The sequence below is a fragment of the Pelodiscus sinensis genome, chromosome 3 (genome assembly GCF_049634645.1).
Source record: "Pelodiscus sinensis isolate JC-2024 chromosome 3, ASM4963464v1, whole genome shotgun sequence".
NCBI classification, from domain to species: Eukaryota; Metazoa; Chordata; order Testudines; family Trionychidae; genus Pelodiscus; species Pelodiscus sinensis.
Window position 1 is genome coordinate 68,749,012 of NC_134713.1, and position 17,652 is coordinate 68,766,663.

Here is a 17,652-nt window from a genome sequence, read left to right on the forward strand (position 1 = left end):
ACTGTACTTACAAAGTGGTAACAGCAATTGATTGGGGGGGGGGGGGGGGTTAGGGATATTGGCAGTTAGGTGACTAGTTACTTGGTTGTTTATTTTCTAGACCCTTTTTTTTTAAATAAAAAAAGTAATGCCCAGTATACTTGGTGGTGTTTTAACATAGATGAAGACATTATCTTGGGATTGAAAAGCATGAGATCTAAAATGATGTTGTAAGTTTCCCAGATAGTAGTAATTGCAGCAATATGCCAGCCTGAAAATGTGGACCTTATATTGTATGATCTGTTGATATTTTGGTAGAAAGTACTTTTGCTCTGATTTAGCAACAGAATGTTGTGAATGTTTATTTTTCTACTTTTAGAGGGATATGTGGCAATCAGGATAGTCTTGATGCAGGAGGTGAAGGGAAATCAGTTTTAATTCACTGATGATATATTTGTAAATAGAAACATATAATTTCAGCATAGAAAACAGAAGTCCTTGGTGAAATTACAGTGAAACTAGAAATCCTATTTATGAAAGTACTTCTTTTCCAGGCAGATGAAATAATGAACAATCAATAACGAGCAATTGTTTTATAACAAAAGTTTTTAATTAATGGAAATTTTAAAAAACAACCTATCTGTGCTCTCCTCAATTTTTCTTTTGCCTCATTTTCTGAAATACCTTTTTTCTGCTTTGCCCATCCAGGAATTGAATAGCTTTAATTACTTGGACCTGTATAAGCTTGCTGATCTCTTTAACCTCACTTTGCTGGAGAAAGCAGTGGTTGACTTCTTAGTTAAACACCTCTCTGAACTGTTGAAGGGTCACCCGGAGGAAGTCTTAGCTCTCCCATACTGTCTCCTTCGAGAGGTCCTGAAGAGCGATCGACTCACTTCCCTTAGTGAAGAGCAAATCTGGCAGGTAAAGAAATCAGTTAGTTAATGTAATGTGTGACACTGTATAAAACCAGGGAACATTTGTTCTGGAGCCCTTGAGCAGGTGTGGGAGACACTAAAATGATTAAAAGCTCAGGGAAGCAAGGGGGGAAAAACTTGATTTTGATGATAATACAGGATCTGCTCTGTTGTTTTAATACAGTTAATTTGTAAGAAAACATTTGTTGTTTGACTTGTGTGGTGTAGTATGTTAGCAGGAGAAAATTATAACATTGTTGCATAATACCAAATGTGATTTAATAGCTTTTAATGCTAAAGAAACAATGCTATGGTAAACCTATAATATGTTTTGCTACCAAAAAAATATAAATCTGGGACACAATCTCACTGTGAAATCTATGAAAATGGGAACTCAAGAATATAATGGAGTAAACATCTGTAATATTCATTAGAGAAAGACTTCCGTTTGTTTCTTTTTTGCTGTCATGCAATATAGGAGAGAGGCAGGGCAGGGTAAGAACAAATTGTTAAATATATTGGTTTTGGAGAATACTTTTTGTCTCATAAAAAGGGAGGCACTAGGGACTACTGAACAGGACAGGGAGTCAGAAAACCTGAGTGTTATTTATGGCTCTCTTAGTAAGCTACTTATCTGCTAGGTGACATTGTGTAAATCACTTCATTGCTCTGTGCCTTGATTTCCCCATCGTGAAATGGGTGTGGGGGGTATGATACTTGACTTCCTTTGTAAGGCACTTTGAGATCTGCAGATGAACAGTGCTATGTATACTTCAAACTACTAAGGCAAAGTGGAGATACAGTTCAATCCTTTATTTTAGTGACTACAACACAGATTTATTTCCCAGATTTTGGGGTAGAATATGGAGTCATTTCCAAAGATGCTATTTCCAGTAAATTGAGATGAAAAATTGGACCCCTTTGGCCCATCTCTGAGAGATCCCCTGAAGCTATACTCTCTTATAAAGGAGAAGGAGATACTCTGAAATCCTAGCCTGGAATGGAGGTTCCAAAGAGGATGGAGAGAGGCTGTTCTCAGTAGTGACAGATGGCAGAACAAGGAGCAATGGTCTCAAGTTGCAGTGGTATAGTTTGGATATTGGGAAAAACTATTTCACTAGGAGAGTGTTGAAGTACTGGAATGGGTTACCTAGGGAGGTGGTAGAATCTCCATCCCTGGAGGTTTTTAAGTCTTGGCTTGTCAAAGTCCTGGCTGGGATGATTTAGTTAGGCGTGGTCCTGTTTTGGGCAAGGGTTTGGACTTGATGACCTCCTGAGGTCTTTTCCAATCCTTTGATTTTATGATTCCCTTGCTCAGTAAAGCAGCTTTGATGAGTGAGATTGTGAGGATATTGCTGAATGGCCCATTTGCTTTCATTATTAATTCACTGCAGGATTCAAGTGTTTATAGAATCATAGAATACTAGGACTGGAAGGGACCTCGAGAGGTCATCGAGTCCAGTCCCCTGCCCTCATGGTAGGACCAAATACTGTCTAGACCATCCATGATAGACATTTATCTAACCTACTCTTAAATATCTCCACAGATGGAGATTCCAAAACTTCCCTAGGCAATTTATTCCAGTGTTTAACCACCCTGACAGTTAGGAACTTTTTCCTAACGTCCAACCTAAACCTCCCTTGCTGCAGTTTAAGCCTATTGCTTCTTGTTCTATCCTCAGAGGCCAAGATGAACAAGTTTTATCCCTCCTCCTTATGACACCCTTTTAGATACCTGAAAACTGCTATCATGTCCCCCCTCAATCTTCTCTTTTCCAAACTAAACAAACCCAATTCTTTCAGCCTTTCTTCATACATCATGTTCTCTAGACCTTTAATCATTCTCGTTGCTCTTCTCTGGACCCTCTTCAGTTTCTTTACATCTTTCTTGAAATGTGGTGCCCAGAACTGGACACAAAAGCAGAGTAAAGCACTGTTTAGCAAAGTGCTTAGAGATATTTTTGGTAGGAGAAATGCTGCAGAAAGCCAAGCTGCATGAAGTAGCCTGCAGGTGTGGGTCATTATGGTATAGCTATCCCCCCCCTTCCCCCACAAGTTTGCCAGTTCTTAGGTCTCTGGTAGTTTGACACTGCCCTGGCCCTATGAGAGAAATGTAGGAAAGATTTTCTTAATGGTCTGTGATACAGTACGGCAGTCACTACAGATGGCAAATATGATAGTGTCTATGCCAATGTTGCAGGTCATGCTGCAGATACTGCTGTGTGTACAGGAGTGGTAATGTGCTTCTTTTTGAGTGACAACAAACTCTACACTGTCCATTTAAGTATTATCATAATTGCCTCTCTAAAGGTTACTAATGCTGTTATATAGAATTTTTTAAACTAGTTTTTTGCTCCAGGCAAAATATAGATATATATTTTGTTCCCGGTTCTCCAGAATGAATTAAAAGACACACATAAATATTTACCAATTTAGGCATTCAGCAGGCAATAAGAAACTGTTTTTGCTTTATCTTAGTAAATAAGTAATTCCCTCATAGTCAGCCCAATAGAGGAAAATCAAATCAGACCAGCTATATTGCCTCAAGTGTAGTTAAGTTCATCATTTTTGCTAAGGTTATAGTGGTAATGTAATATACCATGGAAGAATCTAATATTCAGCCCAGGGTGAAGATTGGGTATGCCAGAGGATTAGTGTCAGGGTGCTTTATAGAAGTGAAACTTGATGGACAGGCTGGAGACAGATCTACAGAATCTCATTAAATTGCTGAATTGTTCATTACTGAGCACTCTCCCTGTAATAAAGTGCTCATTGACTTTGACAAATCCCCATCCCATGTCTTGCAGAAGAACAGCAGAGCAGGAGGTGTTGGGGAAGCAAGAGGAAATTGGCACAAAGTGGGGCAGATAATAGAAAAGCTGACGAGGGATACGACTATTTGATGAATGTGTCCTGCTAGTAACTAGTGTGGCATCCCAAAATCACACAGATGTACACACATTATAACAACATTGATTCAACATGTCCCTAAGGCAACTTCACCAGCGGGCCGCACATGAAATTCCAACACAACATTAAAGTTACCGTCCCAAGACTGGGTCCCTTGGAAGGATCAAAATGTTCCCAGGGCACAACTAGTTTCACTGTTGCAACAAGGTTCACAGCATGCATTGGGTGAATCAAGCCCAATGTATGTAACGATTAAGACAGTTACTGGAAAACAAGAACAGTGGTGATTAGGAGGATCAGGAAGAAATACAGTTTCTAGCATAGAGGATGACCATGAGCTCCTGAAAACAAGTGTTAGAAGAGGCCATTAGCCCCTTCTGGAATCTATAGTTTATTGATTTTTTTCCATATACATTTTTACATTCAACTATTACATAGAATGTTTAAATATTACTTTTGATAGATCTTTGCATGTGTATATGATTCATAGCTTGTATAGTCCATTAAAGTGTATGTAAATTATGCATTGTGGCAGGAAGAGAGAATTAAATAGGGATACAGAATGTAAGTTAAAACAAAAGTGGATCTTTCTTCTGTCTTGTTCTTTCCTTATATGTTTGACTTAGATGAGCTATTCACAAGTTAAATGAGTTATTTATTCACAAGTTGTTGTAAATGCTATCCAGATGAGGATATAAATATCTAGATTATCATTAGGTGGAAAGTCAATTTTCTCATAATTGGCTATTTCTAAAAGGGCTCATTGGCGCTACTTTAAAGAAGCAGCTGATTTCTTTCCCTTGATAATTTAAAAGGTAACCAACCTTGTACAGTAATACAAGTTCCCAGAGAAATCTAGTACTAGAGGGTTTCTTGTTGGAAACTTAAAGCAGTGATATGCTAAATTTAGCAATTTTAAGCGATATTTAAGCAATAAACAGATGTTACACTTAATTTTGTTATACACATAAGAATCAGCTACCATCTTAATTCAAAACTTTGATTTTTTTCAAGGGGTTAGAAGTTCATTGTTCCTAGGATCATAATAATAGAGGTGGAAATATCTGTTAGATCACCACATCTTGTGGTAGTAGTCGTAATAGTTAACCCTCCGGTGTATTAAAGGATACTACCCTGATACTGTAATCAAAAGGCTAACTCTGAATCACGTTTGATTGAAAATGAATATACCAGAGATTAACATAGATGTTTCCCCCCTCTTTTACTTTTGCAAAGAAAAGATCTTACTTTTTGAGAAGAGATCAAAATTATCCATTTTAAATAATGTATTTGTATAGGTAAGGATAAGAAAAATATTATTTTTAAAATTTTGCAAGATGGTCCAGCACCACCTTATCCATCCATAATAAGTAGATGTACTTATTAGACCTGGTAATAAAAAATAAGTCAAAACAGCATTCTAGTAGAAAATTCTGTTTTACGAAACCAACATTTTTACAAAACCATTTTGACATTTTTGGTATAAAAATGTCAATTTTTCATTTCAATTGTCTTTTTATTTCAAAATTTACACACACATAAATAAAGGGTCAAAATCAAAACAATATATTTTGATGACTAGAACCTATTGTTTAGAATTTGTTTCATAATTTATTTATTTATTTTTATTTTGAAATTTTGGCATTCTGGCTGATTTGGGATGAATTTTTTCTTTTAAACATACCTGTACATTTTTTCACAGGTGGGGAATCTGTTCTCTGATCAGCTCTGAAAGATAGATATTGTTGGCACAAAAAAAAAAAACCCACTGGAATAATTGCCACAGTAGTTTGCCTACTTACAGATCCTGTCATAATGCTCTATGCCATTTCTAGAGGTGGCCACCTGAGATCTTAAAGCTCTGCTAGCGTGATCTGGTGCATTACTTAGTGTACTGCAGCAGAAATTCTCATTTGTCTGCCCTCTGCACAGCAGCTTTGCTACAGCTGACTGTGTTATGGCTGTATTTGCTTGCTCTTGTTACTATGAATTCAAGACGCTCGGTCATTCTCCTGCCTTTGTACTTAGTAGAAATAACCATACAATATTTTAACCAGTATGGGGAGGGTGGAGGTGGACAGTGATGAGAAAGCTACGGTGGAACAAAAGTTAGTGCATTAGAACTGCTAATAAAGAGGAAGCAATCGGGCCAACCCAGAGCTCCAAGCTCTACTTACAATTTGAGGCACAATTCAGTGCATGTTTGGCAGCCTCTCTTTTAGGGTATTAGTTTATAAACACTAATGGGTCCTCCAAACACACCTTATGGAGAACAATGATCTGTTTTTACTTGCTTCTTTCTCATTGACTCAGAGTGTGGCTACAGCTCTTTCTCAAACCATTTAGTGCTATTCTGAGTTGGTAAGATTAAAAAAAAAACCAGTGACTGAAGAGTATAAGACCCATTAATTTTTAGTGCAATTTGTGTGCTTTAAGTCTCTCATATGCTTCTGAAAATCCACGGTTGTTACTGAGAGACAAGAAATTTGTCTTCCCCCTATGTCACCTAGAGGCTGAGTGAATCTCAAATTCAGATTGTTGTCCAGAAAAGCTTATTTTTAGAAGTTGATTGTCATTTTGGTTTGTAGAAATGTGTCATCACGCCTGCTCAGATCTGAAGTTTTTCACTGTAAATTATTTGATACCTTAAAGTGATTTTTAACTTAGGGTTTGTCCACACTGCAGGGCTTAACTCAAAATAAGCTATGGAAATTGAGCTATGTCAATTGCATATCTTATTTCAAAATAGTTTATTTTGAAATAGGGAGCATCTACACAGCACATATTTCAAAATAGAGCACTTTTCCTCCAACTTCCTTTACTCCTTGTACAGTAAGGATTACAGGAGTCTGAGTAAGAAATCCTCCAGCTTGACAGTTTTTGACACTATTTCGAAATAACTTTCTGCTGTGTAGACATGGACTGTTATTTTGGAATAGCACTAGTTATTTTGAAATAGTGTGTCAGTGTAGATGCACCCTTACAGTGAGAAAAAAGGTATTTTCAGAGGCTTGAATGTGTTTCAAAAGATAGACCTAAACCTTGGTAGCTAGGTGGTACCATAAATTAAATAATGACAATACAGAAGAAGAAATAAATGAGGGAGTAAGTGGTAAGGTGTCTAAATTGTACTCTGAACTTCTAACCTGGAGAAATGTTGAGTTAGACTAACATTAGACCACTAGACACAATTCACCCATTACCTAAGTCCATAGTTGATTTTTATCCTTAACAGTAAACTGCTACAATTAAACACAATTACCAGCCTCTCCTTAGAAGAAGTCTGTGTGTGTGCATGTCTGAGGGCCAAGATGTATTAGAAAATGACCCCATTACCTTTGCATGTTATATTTGGTTTACCCCAGTAATTTCAATGCCTCATTTTCACAAGCAGCTACTTCACACAAAAGTAAGAACCAAGACAAAAAACAACTCTAGGGCCATAATACAGAATAAAAACATGCTGAGTCAGAGTCTCACTTGCTCTGGTGTACATCAGGAATAACTCCACTGTAATTGATGCAGTTATATTGGTGACAAACTGTTGTGAGATCAGAATCAGGACCACCTTGGAGAGTTGATTTTGTTATTCCTAGTTTATTCCTGATGGACTAATATCTAAACTGTCTTGGAATATCTAAATTGTGGTGTTTCTAACAATCTGTGACTGTTTCTTCGATTGCTTAATAGACTCTGTAGTTACATTAACTTTTCCTATTGATACGCATTTTTCCTAATACAGTTTCTTATTGTCTTAGAATCACTGAATTCTTTAGAATGCAATTTTACATACGCGTGGAATTATATCTCCCCTTGTTCACCACAATGGTGATCTTAACATTTCCTTAATCTTGTCATCAGTTGACAGTAAGAGTTTGTGTTACTTTCTTCTGAACTTATTCCAAGTTTGACTGTTTTTTTTATTGTGATAATTTCCTAATACTACTGTAAACATATATAATAGAAATACAGGGAGGTTTTATTTTGACATTAAAGAGCAGTGATTTATGTTTTCTATGCCTTTAATTTTCATTTTGATACATGTTGATTCCACTCTTTTTTTTTTCCTGCAGCTGTAAGCAATAAAGAAATTACTGGAGTGCATTACTTTTGCCTCAGTGTCCTGCAATAATATTGCCCCACTTAATTTATCCTGGATTAACAATAGAATTCCATAGAGCATCACACCGGTAGGCAGAAGGGTTGCTGTGTTGGTGGCTCCTGAATTTAGGTCATCTCAGCAGCTAAGAAGAAAACATGGGATTCAGTTAAAAAAAATAAAAAATAAAGTGCAGAAAGCTGACAGCAAGGCGCACACACAGCAGGATGTTTTCTGTGTGTTGCATTTTCATTGGTCTATCTTTGTGGAGTCTATCATGTTCTGTGTGTCGCTCAAGTCTAACGCAGAAGATTAACTGAAGTATAATTGTATTTATCAATGTAAGGTTGCATATTTTAAGTAAAAAAAAAAGTGTTCTTGATGATCTAGTGTTGTTCTGGTATAAAAGCTGCAGACACAGTGTCAAGATGAGGAACGTTATATTTCTAGGTTTGACTTTAATCCATTTATACAGGCAGTCCCTGGGTTATGCGGATCTGACTTATGTCGGATCCGTACTTACGAATGAGGCTTTTCTCACCCCAGAGGACGTGGGCGGCGGGACCGCCCAGACGCGCTGTGGTCCCACCGCCCGCATCCTCTGGGGCGAGAAAAGCTGCTCCGTGTCTCCCTGGTCTGCTGGGGAGGGGGTGCAGCAGACCAGGGAGACGTGGAGCAAAGACGCAGAGGACGCGGGCGGCAGGACCGCGGCGCGTCTCGGTCACGCCGCCCGCATCTCCCTGGTCTGCTGGGGGGAGGGGGCGCAGCTAGTGCGCCTCCCCCAGCAGACGAGGCTTTTCTCATGGACGCCGGGGCAGAGCAGCTGGGGCGCTGCGGTTGGTCCCGCAGCGCCGCTCCTCGGCACTATTGGACCAACCCGGCAGCACCCCAACTGCTCTGCCCCAGGCGTCCTGATTCAGCCGCTTCTGGTCAGTTTCAGCAGCAGCTGAATCAGGACGCCTGGGGTAGAGCAGCTGGGGTGCTGCTTGGTTAGTCCAGTAGCGCCGAGGAGCGGCGCTACTGGACCAACCCAGCAGCACCCCAGCTGCTCTGCCCCAGGCGTCCCCAAGTCAGCCGCTGCTGAAACTGACCAGCAGCTGACTACAGGAAGCCCGAGGCAGAGTTGCTCTGCCCCGGGCTTCCTGGAATCAGCCGCTGATCAGTTTCAGCAGCAGCTGATTTGGGACACCTGAGGTAGAGCAGCTGGGGTGCTGCCGGGTTGGTCCCCGCAGCGCCGAGGTGCGGCGCTGCAGGGACCTACTCGGCAGTGCCCCAGCTGCTCTGTCCCAGGCGTCCAGATTCAGCTGCTGTTGAAACTGATCAGCGGCTGATTCCAGGAAGCCCGGGGCAGAGAAACTCTGCCTCGGGCTTTCTGTAGTCAGCCGCTGGTCAGTTTCAGCAGCGGCTGAATCTGGATGCCAGTTCCAACTTACGTACAAATTCAACTTAAGAACAAACCTACAGTCCCTATCTTGTACGTAACCCGGGGACTGCCTGTACATACTGTGATAACACACCTACCAGAGGACATCTAAATACAAGAACAAATACTAAAAGCATTTGGCCCCTCTAGCCACACAATTATAATAAACCTTTGCTAGTTAAAAACCCGGATAAACAGATGAGTTCTTCACTACTTCTTAGATGTTGCTTAACAGTTCAGTTGGGAGTAAATTCAAGAGTGCCCACCTCCCCATGTCAGCAATTTTATCACCAATGATGTCGATGAACAGCAAAAGCATTCCTGTAGCGCATGCCACTGAGAACAGAGAGAATAGGAGAGAGCTGGATTCTGGGTCATTTAAATATTTTGAAATTAACCTTCTATGGAAATTCTATCGTGCTGTTTATATTGGGTAAAATGATCAAAAACATCTTATGCCCAAATCCTGAAAATATTTATGTATCCAACTCTGATTGATTTCAGTGGGAATCAGGCACATAAATATCTTTGAGGATATGTCCCTAAATCCAATTTTAAAAGTGGATTAAGCTCTTAGATAGCTTTCATTGACCAGCAATGAAACTTAGACTCTTAAGTGCCTAAGTCCTAATGGCACTAATCCTATATCACTTAGGTAACATTTTCAAAATTACCTATTAGTTTTTATATAAAAAAATAAGAGCATGTAATAAATTAGTCTGAAGACCATCATGTGGGAACTGACGATTCAGCAGAGTCAACAAAATTGGCAACATTATCAGTAGAAGGTCAGTGGATTAAAATGTGAAATGTTGTATGTTTGAAGAAGACAAGTGAACACCCTCTGATATACTCGTTCTTTTCTGTAGTTAAAAAAAAAATCAGAATTGTGCACTAAGTCCTAAAAGATTTTTTGTATTGCTGTTGCCCTGTCCTCTGAGATGCATTCTTGGCAGGATTCAAAGAAAATAAGAAACAAATTGGCTACTGACATGAAAATGCATAAATGTTCCTACAGCTAATATTACTGGGCCCATCCTTGTTAGGACTAGACTCCTGCAGTGCTTAGAGATGTAGTATCAGCCTTGCTAGCTCATAATGTGCTCTAAGTGGACTTCTGCAATCAGATGTCTGATAATGAAAGTACTAAAGAAGTGAGGAGGAAATAGGCAAACTCAGGAAGTATCGGAGTAGGAAATCTAAAAGGGCAGAGTTATGGCATTTTTACCAAAGAACTTGAGTTAGGTTATTTTTAAATAAACCACGAGGTTGGGGGAACCGTTTCTCCTGCATTTATTGTGTGATTTGTGATGTGACTGTGTAAAGCTGCCTAGTTATTTCAAGGTATTAAAAAGAGAATTCACATGTTGTGCTCACAAAAAGATGCACACATCTTTTGCTTTCAGAGGACATACATTTGTAACAGAAGCCGCATTTAGACATGTACATGTGTGGAGCTGCAAGTTCGTTCTTCCATTTTGTGGGCACTTTTTGGGGAAATGGCTCTAATATTTTTGTAGTAAGATGGCAACATAAAATATATATAATCTAATGACAAATATGCATTTCAGTTGTATGGCACACATAGGGCCTGAGATGGTAATATATAAACCTTTATGGAAAAGTCCAATAGAATGTAATAAAATTATGTTTTCTGTAGATTTGTAGGATCAGCCTTTAAAATTTCATAGAAAACTATATAGCAACAATAAATTTCTAAAGAATTATTCAAAACCTATGACTAAGGAAAAATACATTCCGTAGGTATTTAATTTTTAAAACCCTATTGCACTTTTTTAGCATTTTGTTTTTCCTCCTAATACGTTCTGTAACACCTATGCCACAAATCTGTAGCATTTAAAATGTGACTGTTGAAAGTTGTAATGCATTTTGTGACATCTTTGCCTAAAATATTTTTAAAAATCCAATGCAAAACTGAAGCCTTGTCTAATCTAAACTTCACAGAAAAAGCTATTATCATTATTTCATTCCCCGTACCTAAGATTGATCTAATGTAGTTGCTAACTTCAGTCTCCTAGATTGAGATCAAACAACAATAGAGAGTCATGGCTAGGCAAATCTGTTTGTAAGCCCAGGACTGTTTGTTCATGACTAGCTTTTAGAATCTGTTCACCAAATAATTGTTTATAGTAGGCACATGCTTCTAATTTTTAACCTCTTTTCTGCGGATGGACCTGTTTCAAATGACACCTCAAAGTGCCTGGCCTTTGTTCCCCATTTCTTTATGCTCCCATATGCTGTGGTAGATTGTCACTTGCTGTAATTTTGCACTCTCATTTCTCTGTGACAATCTAGTATAAAGAGGGGTATATTGATTGCAGCAGAAAGTATAGGCTTTCCACTGCCATCAGTTCCAACTAATTTATTTTATTTATTTCTTTAAATTTCCAGATGTGCTCATTCCAGAAGCACAGGACTATAGAACGGTCACTAAGAGTTGTGTATCAAAGCTATTTGCTCCAGGGGGTGCTTGCTAATGTAAATTGTCTCCACGCAAGACAGCTAGTGGTAGCAATGGAATTTTATCACCAGGCAGCCCTGCTGTTCCACCACAGTGCAAAGAATTTGCGGGGGGAAGGAAGCCATTTTGAGGTGCCCATTCCTAGAGCCTCAGTGCACATCTTCCCAAAGGGATAGTTCATTGCATAAACAACAGGCACTGAATGGTAGAGCTAGCCAGGTGCCCAGTGGGAATGATTCTGCACCCTCTGAAACTGTGCAGCAATTTTTTCCCCTCCCCTCAAAATAAAGGCTCCAAGGAGGAATCCTGACTCTTTCTTGCAATACTTTGCCCTGAAAGCACAATAGAATCTCAAATGATAATATTGGGTCAAATGTAGTGATCTGATTTGGCCGATCTCATGCACAGATAAAACAGACAAATATCAACATTTTAACAGGCTTTATTTTGGGGCTTGACTCTTGAGTTTTAGTTGGGCTTCTGCAGGGATGGTTATGATACAAGACTGTAAGCTAAGAGATCGTGATTATATATTCAGATGTGCCAATGACGTCTTAGGTCAGATCACTTAATCATCCTGTGTCTGTTTTCTTATCTGTAAAAAAGTACTGTACTTCAGAGGGATGCTGTAATTCATTAATACCCATACATTTCTCTGAGAACTTTAGAAGAAAGTTGCTATATTATTTTAAAATAATACCAGTAAAGCTTTGGGTCAGATCCCTAGCTGGTATAACATAGTCTAGCCCCACTGAAGTAATGATAATCTAGGTGATTGAACATTTACTCTACATTCTACAACCATCCAGTTTATCTTTGTCTACCAGGATAATTAATGAAAAACAATGTGGTGTTATGTAAAGAGAACTAGCGTCTGTATAGTTATGATTGCAACTTCTGTTCTGTAATGAAGCTGACTTTTAATCCTATCTCCCCCTAGTAAGTCTGGAAATAGATCTTAAAGTTTTCAACATGTTAAGCTTGATGATGAAGCAGATTTTTTTTTCTTGCAAATGCAAAGGAAATTAATCATTTTCCTTCAACTGAAAAAGTGCCTTCCTTTTCCAGTTTCTGTGAAATGCTTTTTCTTGACCCTTTCTTCTGTAAGTAAACTCCAGCTTTATGAACCCTAATTTTATGTCTCAGATGAGTAGCTGTGTTAGTCTGTGTCTGCAAAAATAATGAGGAGTGCTGTGGCACCTTAGAGCCAACAGATTTGTTAGGGCATAAACTTTCGTGGGTTAAACCCACTTCTTCAGATGAATTGGAGTGGAAGTTACAGAAGCATGAGTACCTATAAAGAAGAAGTCTCTTGTGTTAATGAAGCTCATCAAGTCAGGGTGGAAGTGGGTCATTCGCAGCATTTGGTGTGGAGATGTGAATAGTCAGATCCTTATTCAGTCCTACACTGATAGTGTTGAATTTGCAGATGAATTCCAGTTCAGCTGTCTCCCTTTTGTAGAAGGATGGCTACTTTGAAATCCATTATTGAATGCCCGGGGAGGTTGAAATCTTCCCCTACAGGTTTATGTGTGTTACCATTTTGGACGTCTGATTTACGTCCATTTCTCCTTTGTCCTAGAGACAGTCCAGTTTGGCCAACATACATGGCAGAGGGCATTGCTGGCACTTAATGGCATAGATCATGTTAGTGGATGTGCAGGTGGATGAGCCCCAGATGGTGCGGCTTATGCGGTTAGGTTCTGTGATGGGGTTACTTTTGTGGACAGAATGGCAACAGGGTTTGTTGCAGGAATAAATTCTTACATGTTAAGTGCCTTTGCATCTCCTAGTCTGATTTTAGGCTAGTGTATATATACTATCCCAGGCTTATCAATTAATTGTGTAATTGACTACATGTTGACATCCCTAGCTCATTTTTGAAATGCAGCCTGGAGCATATGTTCTACCTGGCCTCAGCTCTAGGGTACACATTCTCTTCATTCTTGGAGGTGAGGGCTATACCAGACAGTGCATCTGATTTGCCCCTCAAAGAAATCAAGTAATTAAAAGAGTGATAAATAGTGCCCTAAAGCTGAAACGTTTTAGAGAAATATATCTTCTTAACACACGAGAATAAGAAAGAAATTATTTTAATACATTGTGACTCTCCTTAACACCATTAATTCTGATTAATTCAATTGCTATTAATATAGCAGTATTATATACCTCTGCCAAAATTACATTGCAATTTATCATTTATGCTACCAGACTGCAAAACCAACCATTCAGATTGCTGGATGACTATGCTATTTGGTGCTGAATAAAATTCTGCCATCAGAAACCAGCTAAATCCTGGATTAAAGCATGCTTTTAGGTAGCTGTGGTCTGGGGTTGTCATCGTTAAGGCCTCTAGTGCCCAAACCAGGAATGCAGCAGCCATGTTCATGTTATCTGAGACAGGAAGGTCTGTATTTAGCAGAATGAGGGCTTCTCAAGGAAGTCTCCCAAGAAACTTCACAGTAGCAAATTACAGGGCTTCCAGAAGCAGGAAGACACCATGCGAATGAGATCCCTATATCCAGCTCAGCCTCACTCTTGAGACTCAGACCTATCTACCCGTCATTTGAAGATGTATCCACAAGGGGCCTACCTAATGTACATTCTGGGGAGAATAAGGCTGGCCTTGTCCTCCTTGTACTTGTCAGGCTCTACGACTCTTGAACATGGGTCTGTGGCGTGCCTTGGGAACCATCATCCTACAATCTTCCGCCCAACAGCTCACAGATGGCAGTTGGAACTAGGGTCCAGGAAGCCCATTTTTGGCACAAGCCTCTTCTCCTATGCTCTGATTGGGAGTGCTCCAAGAATTCTAGGTGAGTCGCAACCCCTATTTAAGCAAGAGGAGGAATCAGGAATTTGTCTTGTATAGCTGGGCTTCACCTTTCCATGGATGGCTGGTTCTTGTCTTCTGATCCAGATCTCCTGGTATCCAGATAAACTCTGGTAGGTGGTAACTGCCTCCTGGTATTCTGACTCAACCTAATTCCTGGGAACTGACTCCTGGTCCCTGGACCACAGATCACCTTTTCAAAAGGTATAAGTGGGTCACACGCAGGAGCCATGCCCCCTCTGTGGTTCTACTCCTCCTCTTCCTGCCCCTCTCCCCAAGGCTCCACACACTGGCCAAGCCAGGTCTGTGGTAAGAACCTCCCAGAGCCTAGGCCCCAGTGGAAAGCCCTGGGTTCTCCACCTACCCTGGGTGGGGGTTGGGTTGCTTCCAAGCAGCCCCTAACTCCTGTCTGTGCTCTTTGTAAGGCAAAAGATGACAGTAGCAAGCGTAGTCACAGCCTTTCGTTATTTTAGTTGAGGTTGGTCCCAGTTTGGACAGGAGGCTGGACTAGATGACCCCTTGAGGTCTCTTCCAATGCTGTGATTCTATGATAAGTCTACTTGACCTATATGTTAGTTGTGTAGAGTAACTTAGGCTTGGGCATGGAGTGGGCATGTGCAGTGGTTAAAGATTGAAATAGAAGTAAGCTGGATCTCTCATCTATGCTAGCCAAGAAGGAGGGGAAGCAGCTGAGTACCACAGCTTACCCAGGCCTGGCTAGGGAGTTCCCAAGAGCTTTTAGCAAAAAAGGAGGGACCAGTTTCTATTCCTGCCTTGTACCTTTTACTTTAACCCTGGTCCTGGAATGCCTATTCCATTTCATCTCGGATTCCATAGCACTTCAGGGTCTGTGAACTTGTTTTGTTTTTTTAAAGGCACATGCATTTTAAAAATGTAGGAATTGCCATATTGGATCAGATCAGTGGTGGGCAACTTGTGGCCCACAGGCAGCATGTGTCCCATGGTGGTTCTATATGTGGCCAGGAGACATTTTGTTTACCATTGATCATGCAGAGTTGCCAGATTCTGCTGCTCTATGTCCATGCAGTTTTTTCCCTACTGTGGTATTACTAAAGTGAGAGGTACATAAAGCAAGGGCGTGTGAAGTGAGGTGCATGCTGATTGGACACAGCATTGACTGTGGGAGCAGGTGCTCCCTCTGCATCCAGTCAAGGCACTGCTATGATTCAATTGGCACACCTCACAGATCCTAGGGAAGGGGTGAGCAATAATTTTCACAGGGGGCCACTTAATGAATTTTGGTATGTGGTGATGGCTTGGCTCCACGCCTCCTGGAAGGGACAGAGCCAGAGGTGGGGTTGGGGACTAGCCTACCCCCAGAGCTGTCTGGGGCTGGAGGCTTTGGATTAAAAACACAACAAAGGGCTCGCGGCTCCCGGTCCTGTGTAGCAACCACTTAGGATTCACTAGCCCTAGTTATGGGGCTCACGGGCCTCTGCCAGGGTAGTGCTGCAATCGGGAGCCCTTTAAATAACTTCAGCAATCCCAGGCAGATCCCCGTCAGTGTGGTAGTGGCAAGGCTGAGAGCTGCAAGCCCTTTAAATAGCAGTAATTTAAACTGCTTGCAGCCCCACCATTTTACGTTGCCTGTCAGCCACCTGAGGTTGCTGTTGCTATTTCAAAGGCGCAGGGTCATAGTGCTACCCCAAGCAACATGGTAGTGGCAGGGCCATGAGTCACAAGCTCTTTGAATTACTGCTATTTAAAGGTCTCACCGCTCCTAGCCCTATTGCTATCGTGTTGCCTGGGAGCCGCCCGGGTTTCTGCGGCTATTTAAAGGGCTCTCGCAGCTTTGGTCCCTGCTGGGATAGCGCCACAACTGTGAGCCTGAGCCATTTAAGTAGGATCATGCTACCTCTGCCACAGACTGGAAATTCACTGGCATGGGTAGCAGGATATAAATAGAAGTGGCCATGTGCAGTCTGCGGGGTGAATCCTCCTCCCAGGCAGCATTTTACCCAGCCATGTTCTAGGTCCACAAGCACAGTTAGCAAAATCACCCGAGTCTGGGTTATGAAAATCTTGAGACCTATTGAAATGAAGGAGGGTCACTGGAGAGTAAGGATGTTAAAGACTAGCAAAAAGCATATTGGATAGTCAGTCAACTAGTCAATTCCCCCCCTTGCTGCTTGCGAGTTTCAAAGGGAGCAGCCCTGCACAGCTGAGCCTGGGCTTAGCTGTGTGGTGCTGCCCCTTTGAAATGCCGAGGGGCTCGCCAGCTGATCCCAGGCTCTGCGCAACATTTCAAATCGGTAGCATAGCATGGAGCCCGGGGTCTGTGGGGGACTCAGTCCCCCACTGACTCCGGGCCCCATGCTGTGCTGTGGCTTTGAAATGTACAAAAGCCCTCGCTGGGCACTCTTGTACATTTCAAAGCTGGCATGCCTGCATGCAGCCCGGAGTCAGCGGGACTTCCCTGTTGGGGCTCTTGTATATTTCAAAGGAGGAATGCGGAAGTGCCTGTCGATGGAAATTCCATTGACTACTCGACTAGTCAGCTAACTGCTAGTTAACATCCTTACTTGTGAGGCTCACTCACTGGCCTAGGTTGCCCATCACTGGATCAGACCTGTTGTCCATCTATTCCAGTATCCGTCTCCAGTCAGTATGAAATGGTTTAAAAGAAAAACGCTATATCTGTTCCTCAAAGACCTGATCAGGATCCCTTTCAGGCAGGGATTGTTTTAAGCCTTGAAGCATAAGGTTTAATATCAAATTAAGCACAGGAGCCCACAGCCCCCAGTTTTCCTAAAAAAAAAAACAACACTTTTGTTAGACATAGACTTCATTACAGAAAAAGGAAATACGAACAAAATAAAATGGAATCCTCTTTGCCCCCAATTAATTTAAGACCCTTTATTATGGGGGTGCTTTCCTCATTAACTTGGATAATGTGTGATATTTCTGCTTAAAATCCAACCCATTCAAAGAATTAAATCGTTCATTATCCAACATGTAACATAACGGACAGGAAACATTAGCGAATTA

At 40.9% G+C, this 17,652-nt stretch overlaps 1 protein-coding gene across 3 annotated transcripts in view; it reads left to right on the plus strand.

Moving 5' to 3' along the window:
• The window catches only part of KLHL32 (kelch like family member 32), a 168,162-nt gene that overhangs the window by 112,284 nt on the left and 38,226 nt on the right, over window positions 1-17,652 (plus strand). For 2 of the 3 annotated variants that reach the window (XR_012902608.1, XM_006118422.4), the window contains exon 6: window positions 688-903. Coding sequence is in view for 2 of the 3 variants with exons in the window: in XM_006118422.4 (XP_006118484.2) it covers window positions 688-903 (216 nt within the window). In the remaining variant the exon portion in view is untranslated. Of the gene's footprint in view, window positions 1-687; window positions 904-7,879; window positions 8,400-17,652 lie in introns of those variants that run through there. The other variant, XM_025182302.2, reaches the window with a different exon arrangement.